Below are 8,563 nucleotides of genomic sequence, written 5' to 3' on the forward strand. Positions count from 1 at the left end.
TTGCAAGAGTATGGAAGAGCATACATGCATGACAATGTAGCCATATACTGTTGTATATGGAGTAGCTACAGCAGCAGGGATTTGCTGGCGATCATAGTGACATGTACAAGATGGAAACCAAAAAACACAGATACGGCTATACTCGTTCATACGTGGTTCCTTAATCTAAAAAAACAAAAAACACAGACGCCGCATGAAATACTCTGAGTCTCAGCACTGATCACATCGCATCATGTGTCCATCGTCATGGATGCCCCTTCAATTCGAACCAACAACAGCGAAGCCTTGGGGAGCGCGAATAGCGCAACGCCGGCCGCTCCACCGGTCTGCCCCAGACCACGCACGCACCGGCCTTCCGCGCCTACGTGAAACACGCGCGGCGCTCGCGCGTCGTCCGTCCGACGCCAACGGCCGCCCGCATGCAGACCGCTGCTGCATGCGTCGCCGGCGCTGCTGATCCACCCGTCCTCCCTATAAGTAGCCACCCCCGCACCGTCGTGTGTCAATCACCCACACAGAGAGAGACATTCGAATAATACGACGATGGGATCCCTCGGCAATAACATCGTGGCCGTGGCGGCCGTCCTGGCGGCGCTCGTCGCCGGCGGCTCGTGCGCGCCCCCGAAGTTTCCGCCTGGCCCCAACATCACAACCAACTACAACAGCCAGTGGCTCACCGCCAGGGCCACCTGGTACGGCCAGCCCAACGGCGCCGGCCCTGACGACAACGGTAAGTCGTAGTCGTAGGTTATTATATTGTTGCCTTGAGATTGGGAATTCAATTGGGCCGGCGGTCAGCCGATCGATCGATCGATCGATCATGCAAGCATGTGTGATATGATGCAGGCGGTGCGTGCGGGATCAAGAACGTGAACCTGCCACCCTACAACGGCTTCACGGCCTGCGGTAACATCCCCATCTTCAAGGATGGCAAGGGCTGCGGCTCATGCTACGAGGTCAGCATCTCACTCGATCTGCTGTCTGCTTGACGACGAAGCATGCATGCCTTCGTTTGGCTTGATGGATGCATGGGCAGCAGCTAACTGCTTTACATGATGTTGGGCATTGTTCATGCAGGTGAGATGCAAGGAAAAACCCGAGTGCTCGGGCCAACCGATCACGGTGTTCATCACCGACATGAACTACGAGCCCATCGCTCCCTACCACTTCGACTTCAGCGGCAAGGCCTTCGGCTCCCTGGCAAAGCCCGGCCTCAACGACAAGCTCCGCCACTGCGGCATCATGGACGTGGAGTTCAGGAGGTATATATTGCTGGACGACGATCTCAGAAAAAATAGCTTCTCTATGTCCATGTCCAATATGCCATGCACACGCAACAAGCAGCGCAAAACTTACACGCCGGCCGTCGTCCTGCAGGGTGCGGTGCAAGTTGCCTGGGGCGAAGATCCTGTTCCACGTTGAGAAGGGGAGCAACCCCAACTACCTGGCCGTGCTGGTCAAGAACGTGGCGGACGACGGCAACATCGTGCTGATGGAACTCGAGGACAAGTCGGCGCCGGGGTTGTTTAAGCCGATGAAGCTCTCCTGGGGCGCCATCTGGAGGTTTGACACACCCAAGCCGCTCAAGGGCCCCTTCTCCATCCGCCTCACCAGCGAGTCCGGCAAGAAGCTCATCGCCAAAGACGTCATCCCGGCGTACTGGAAGCCCGACACCCTCTACTACTCCAACATCCAGTTCTACTAGACTTTTTGTATGTCCTTCATCCGGCGGGGGCTGCGGACCTGCAGCAAGCCAAGTTGGCCGCCTATGTTTATTTGCATGAGAGAGCATGCACCGCTAACCATACTGAGACTTCTAAATTCTAGTATGTAATCCTGTTGTTCGGGTTCATGATCAAATTCCAAATAATGGAAAACAAAAGGTTAAATATATATATCATTGATGCATACTTGAAATGTGCTATTGTTCTAGACTTCAAACTGTTCCAACATATATATATGCAGATAGCAGAATGTGAGAGTGCAGAGTTTCTGTATCCATATAACAAAAAACTTATGATTAGGCATGGGGAAAAATAGATACAAATTTTCCACATCCCAGGAAATGGTTCATCTCCAAGAAAAGATGCTCTGATTACATATTCGCTTGCTGAATACTTGCAGTGCATCCTGAGATTTTTTAATAACAAAACTAAACATGGAAGCCAATGAATGCCGATTGAACCTGAAACACTTTTGTTCCAAGCACAATACTACTCTTATGTACAAATGTACAATTCACTGCGAGTTGCAACTTACATCCCAAAGAGAAGGCTTCTGAACTAACGATAAATTATCGAATCATAACGATAACAAAATTAAAGTTGAATGAACCAATTGGGGACAGGTTCATCTGCCTCATCTTTTCTTCTCTTAATGCATTGATTCACCAACCTCCCGCGAGTTCTCGAAAATAGAAAGAACCAATTGCGATGGTGGCTGTGCCATGTAACTCTCTTCCTCTTAATGAAACACATGTTAAGGCACGTTCGCGAAAAAAATTACAATGGTGGCTTCTGCTGCTGCTGCTGCTTGAAATGTTCCTGTATGGCAGAATAAAGAGCATGATTTGGGATGAGATGATGGTGTGCCAGAGGTAATTTTGTCATTGGGGACGTGCTGCGCCCACTGTGGAGCCAGCCCTTTATGACCTCTGCTTCGTAAGTGTACCCATCTGCGGCAATATGAGGATTCCTCATCACCTCCTACAGTTTTATTTCACAAAAAAAGGAACCAGTTGTTAGTAACCCGACGTTATTAACACACTTCACATCAGTATATGAACTTGTTTTTTACTTAAGCAAGCACAACAATCTTCTACTTTAAAATCAAACTTATTTCATGGCAATATGAGGATTCCTCATGGACTCATGATGCACCATTCATCTAGAATGGAGTGGTTCTTAAAACAAATACCCTACTAGAGTTTGGAATCATGAAGGTAGGAAATTATTTAATCGAGCACTATACTAACCAAAAAATCCAAACTAAATGGTTCCTGTTCTACTGAATAAGCTAGCAAATCTAGTCCGACAATGAGCTCCAAGAATATCCAACACAAAATGACTTTCTGATGGTTTCAGGATGGAAAATAGCAGTCCTGGAAACAAGAGACTCTTGGGATGGGGTTGGTTGCTATGACACTTTTTTTATAACATGCTTGAACATTTATATTCTTTTAAGAGGAAGAGAATTTCAGCGACCACATGCACACTCAAGCCATAAGAAGCTCAAGTGGCACAAGACTCAGACAAGGTTTCTACTCGAACAAAAACACTTATTGCTTATAGTTTAGGAATGCTGTTTCATTTTATTTGTTCGGTAATTTGAGTTACTTAATTGTCTTGGAGTTTTGTAAATAAATTATGTAATACCTTGCTCTTCTGAAGTTCCGATTCTAACAAACTGCATAAATAAGGTTCTGTAGCACAATAAATGGACATAAAAAATACCTGAGAAATAGGACATACGAAGCAAGAAGGCGTGTGGCTCTCAACAAACTGGTATCCAAAGGACCGTGATGTGGTTGACAGCGAAGCTGATTTCACCAGGGGCTCAATCACACACCTCACGTCACTCATATGACTCGGTCGCCTTCTTCTGCTAAGCTCTGCACACTGCAGACCCAGAAGCATCAGCTTCTTGGCTTGCACAAATGGCCACTCCCCAGCTGATTGGTCAACAAGAAGCTCCAACTCATCTTTCTCAAGTGCATCCTCCACTGCCCTTCCAACGCCTAAAGCTGGCTTCCCAGTTACTAGTTGGAGGATGACAATGCCCAAAGAGTATATGTCAGACCGTGCTGTTAGCTCCCCGGTGGTAAGGAATTCAGGGTCCATGTAGGCAAAAGTGCCTCTTGGGTTCATCGTTTGGTAGAGGTTTGTGGACATTGTGCTAGACTTGACTAGGAGGCAAGAGATGCCAAAATCAATGAGCTTGCTAACCAAATTGGCATCAAGGAGGATGTTTGCAGGCTTCAGATCACCATGGATTACTGGGTGAGGCTTGTTAGAGTGAAGGAAGACGAGTGCAGAACATATCTCACCAATGATCCTCGTACGGACTTGCCATGTTAGTGGAAGCGTGTTGTTTTCACAGGCTAGACGGTCTTCAAGGCTTCCATTTGGTAGGAACTCATACACAAGACCTGAAGCTTCTGAGCAAGAACCCATAAGCGTTACAAGGTTTGGATGCCGCACCCTACTAAGAACAACAACCTGCACAGTAAAATTACTTTAGTAACCTAAAACAGTAACATACGTTGCATAATTCAAGTATTCAGCAGTTATTACCTCTTGCCGAAACTGCGACTGCCCTTGCAAGTTATGAGAGCGCAGCATCTTAATTGCCACGGTTGTGTTGCGCAGGAGACCTCTATAGACACGCCCAAATCCACCTTCACCAACCTTCAGTGTGTCACTGAAATTCTGTGTTGCCAGCTGCAGCTCTGACAAAGAGAATTCGGTGTTCCATGTCAAACTTGGGCAAGATGATACTGTCTTCTCTTTCTCTTTGCGCAGCTCATCTGCATCCTTGAGCACATTTTCCCTTTCATGCTTCAATTTCTCATACTCCAACTTCTGTGAATGAATAAGGGATTTACTTGCTGCCAACGCATCCTCAAGATCCTTGACAATGCCACCATAGTCATCGACTTGTTGCTCTAATGTTTCCTTCTGTTCGCTCACCTTAATAAGCTTATCAATGATGTCATCTCTGTCACGTTTAAGTGCATCCATTTGTTGCTTCATCCGTTCTATGATGCCATTTGCCTTCGCTAGGGCTTCCTTGACTTCTTTCCTCTTCTTTGCCTCATCCAAAGATATATCCTCACAATTGTTTGCCTATAATCATCAGAACTTTGTGTCAGATTCTACATAGTTTCCATGATAATGTGGTGAAGATTTTACCTTTCGGCGAAACAAAACCGGTTCTTCCTCTGCTTTTTCTCTCCTCACAGACTCATCAAACGCTTGCTTCTGATGCTTCTCAGTCTTAGTGGAGGCTTCTCCAAGTTTATCAAATATGTCAATATTTGAATTCATGGCATCCTGTCATGCACCTTCATCTGATCAGATCAATTCCCAACTCAACCCTCTACAACTCAATTTGGGTCTTAAAAGGCAAACCTGTTCATGGCATGAAGAGTTCTGAAGATTATGCCCAACATGTACTAAGGGTACGATCAGAGGCATCATGTCTAGGAGTTGAAAATGAGCTGTAGTCACTGAACCCCTCGTCAGTCACAGTAGAGGATGCTTGGTGCGAACTTGGAAAATTACCTCTTGGAACACTATCCCAGGAACTGACAGAGGTATCCTCTATGCTTCGCCTGCTAACACTTGTCCGCACAGACAACCGAGAAGGTAGTCGCAATGATGTTCTAACAGATGCAGGCACAACCTTTTCTGACATTGACCTCTGTATGTGACCATCAACCGCATTGCATGCATATCCGTTTGGTTGTCCACCCCATTCAGATAAAGTGGATATTGAACTTGTGGTAGCTGGGGGTGTTGCTGCACTGTGCACAAGAGCACCAGCCTCCCTGCATAAAGTTGAGTTTAGGGAAATTAATTAAGTGCTTATAGGAAAAGACTGAGCAGCAACAAAATGGTAGCATCTAAAATATGATGTGCAGATAGGAAATGAGATCATAAGAATAATCTTAAATCGATATGCAAGTAGGAGGTCCAAGATAGATTAAAGGAAGCAGTATGATTTAAATGCTGCTCATAGACAAAATCACCTTACCTAACAATATAAGAATGATTTTTTTTCCTTGAATATAAGACTGATTTTTTTCCTTGAATACACAGGAGGGTTGCATATCATTTCATTAAGAATTGAGGAAAGTACACCAGGAGAGAGAAATAAATCTCCCAGCCCCTAACACACACACCCAGGACAGATACTACACAACACAACCGTGACACAAGGAAGTGAGCCTAGCTCAACTGGTTGGGTGGGAGGTGTGGTTGTGCACCCAACCACTCAGGTTCAAGTCCCCTCTTGGCTTGAATTTGGGTGCCTATTTTCTCTTCTTAATGAAAAACCGCCTAGTTCCTCCTAGGTTAGATCTTGTTTTTTTAACACACCGCCGGAGAATATGATGAGCTATCAGAATTCTTACCTAGTGCATATCAGATGTTCCTTACAAACAAACCAAATCTTGCACGAAGTATCAGCTTTCTGCAGGACAGCAAGCGCCATCATGGATTTAGGCATTTTCATTTTCCTGGAATTAGGAAGTAGGGCATCACTAGGTAAAAATTCTAACCTATTAAATTATAAGCAATGGATATAAGTGCTGAAGTGTGAACCTTCGCTGCATACCTAGAGAAGTGCTTGTCAGCAGCTGCTCCCATGATGAGTTTGCTCACACCATGCAGTGAAACAATCTCTGCAATCCCTTTAGCAACATTGCCATTTTCAATCACAAGTTTCTCACATTTGACCTGAAAAGGGAGTGATGCTTCAATAATTTCCCTACTCTGCTCATGCCTCATTTCACTTCTAAAATGCTTGTCACAATACAAAGATTGAAAGATTATTGGTTGCACCTTCATTTTTTAGCACTGGTGAATGTACTCATCCAAGTGTTTGTCAACCTTCTCCCTCTCATACTGTCTATAAGCACTGACCTGCTCTTGCCTCAGTTTACTTGCATGGAACTTGCTTCCCACTGACAAATAATGAGATGATGATGTAAGTTTGTAATTACACCACGTGAATGAAGTATGTAACTTGAAATAATCATCATATTCATACTACATTTCAGCAGGACTTAACGAAGACAAGCCTAACAATAGGGCATCCTGAACAACCTAAATTTACACATACGACTAGGTATCCTCAATTCACCAGCCACCAGCGAGTTAGTTTAAGCAAATCCATACCAGGACCCTAGCATTGGATCAAATTCCAGTTATTACTTCCGAAATTTGAACTATGAATTCATCTCACTCCATGACTGCAGAACATGTTAACAGTTCTCCTCCAGTTAAGATAAAGTATTTCCACTTTCCAGACACAATATGTTGAGAATACTACTATTACTAAAGAATTTGAAAACGGAAATCCAGTTGCCAACCAACTGCCGAAGCAAATTATCGAATACAGATCCCAACGGCGCTGCCTTTGCAAACCAACAGTAACCCGGTTACTCGACGCAAGCCGAAAGAGAAATCTCAGTACAAACCCAGCGGAGAGGTGGAATCACCTGAACCGGCACATGAATACCCCAAATGTGCTCGCCGGCGTCAGCCCCCGCGCCCCCCCCCCCCCCCCCCCCCCCCCGACTTTTCCGCCGCCGGCAGCGACGACGGAAGCGCCGCATTTCGTTTGGGGTTCCAGCAGGGACTGCAGGGTGAACCAAAATGCGCAATACGACGAGACAAATCCGACGGTGAGGGTGCGTGCCCAGCCTATGCTACGCGAACGGGAGGCGTTGTGGGCTCGAGCAGCGAGGCAGCGGCGAAGCGGGGGAGCACACGTAGGGCGCCTTGACTTCGTCTATTTTAAGTAAATTGATGTATTTTAGCGTGAAGCTATTTTATAAATCGGGGTTAAAATAAACTAGAAGTCGATAAAAGCTAGTTTTTTTTATTTTATTGGCTTTGGCTTCACCGATAAAGCCGTTTTAGACAAGCAAATGCCAAAGGAGCTGTACTCATCGGGATCATCTGCGCCAGCGCGTGGACGTGTGCCACCACAACGGAAGCGCCGGCCACGGCCCCGACGTGCGGGAGCGTCCACGCGAGAAGGGACTTGCCGCTCTTGTGCTGCTCCGGCACCGCCACGAACACCTTCGCCGTCGTCTCCTCCTCCCCGGCCGCCGCCTGCTCCTCGAATATTTCCGCCGTCGTCGCGCCGCCAGTAGTGCTGGAGGAGTAAGAGTCGGCGCCGCCGCCGCCGTTCTCCCACGCGTCCATGGGCGCAGCGAAATGGTGGGCGCGCGCGTGCCGGGCAAGTCGAGGTTAATTACGATCGGTAGCGCGAGACTAATAAATATCATACATATCGCAACTACTAGGACCGTAACTAACTAACGAACTGAGGTTAATTCGCTCGGACAGTGGACTGGTCGCACTGCCACGTGCCAACCCCATTGTGACGCTAACAGGTGGGGCCTACGTGATATGTGGTGCCAAAAAGGCTTGACGGGAGGCCATTAGGTCAAGTCAACCGGCGTGGGGAGGCCATTAGGCCAAGTCAACCCATTACCCTTATTTTTTACGTTTTTTTATTGTTTGCAGAATGTAAGGCATTCCGTACAACTTTCAACTGTAGCAGTACGAGTCTAGGACACAGCCACACAGCAGTATTCAGTACGGCACTGCGACAATACAGTAACAACTTATAAATTCTCACGTTTGTGTGTGTTTTGCAAGGAGCGCTTGTATTAAAATTGGTGGAACTAGCTACTGGATGCTAAAACTTGCAAAATCTACTGGAAATTTTAAATGGACGGTTCAAACCTATGAGCTCCAATATTTTTTGGGTTGATCATCGCTAGCTCTATAAATTCTTGGAGTTAGAGCGGTTGACACGTTAACGGTGT

At 46.4% G+C, this 8,563-nt stretch overlaps 1 protein-coding gene and 1 pseudogene across 1 annotated transcript; one reads left to right on the plus strand and one right to left on the minus strand.

Annotated features, from left to right (window-relative positions):
* The first annotated feature begins 509 nt into the window (after positions 1-509).
* On the plus strand, positions 510-1,917 carry LOC136541392 (expansin-B1-like). Its single transcript, XM_066533249.1, has 4 exons — positions 510-730; positions 847-956; positions 1,078-1,262; positions 1,378-1,917. The coding sequence occupies exons 1-4, from the start codon at positions 544-546 to the stop codon at positions 1,703-1,705; spliced, it is 810 nt and encodes a 269-aa protein (XP_066389346.1). The 5' UTR covers positions 510-543; the 3' UTR covers positions 1,706-1,917.
* A 237-nt stretch (positions 1,918-2,154) lies between these two features.
* On the minus strand, positions 2,155-7,952 carry LOC136541446 (U-box domain-containing protein 33-like; annotated as a pseudogene).
* Between the last annotated feature and the right edge of the window lie 611 nt (positions 7,953-8,563).

This window comes from Miscanthus floridulus, chromosome 1 (assembly GCF_019320115.1).
Source record: "Miscanthus floridulus cultivar M001 chromosome 1, ASM1932011v1, whole genome shotgun sequence".
In the NCBI taxonomy this organism is placed as follows: domain Eukaryota; kingdom Viridiplantae; phylum Streptophyta; class Magnoliopsida; order Poales; family Poaceae; genus Miscanthus; species Miscanthus floridulus.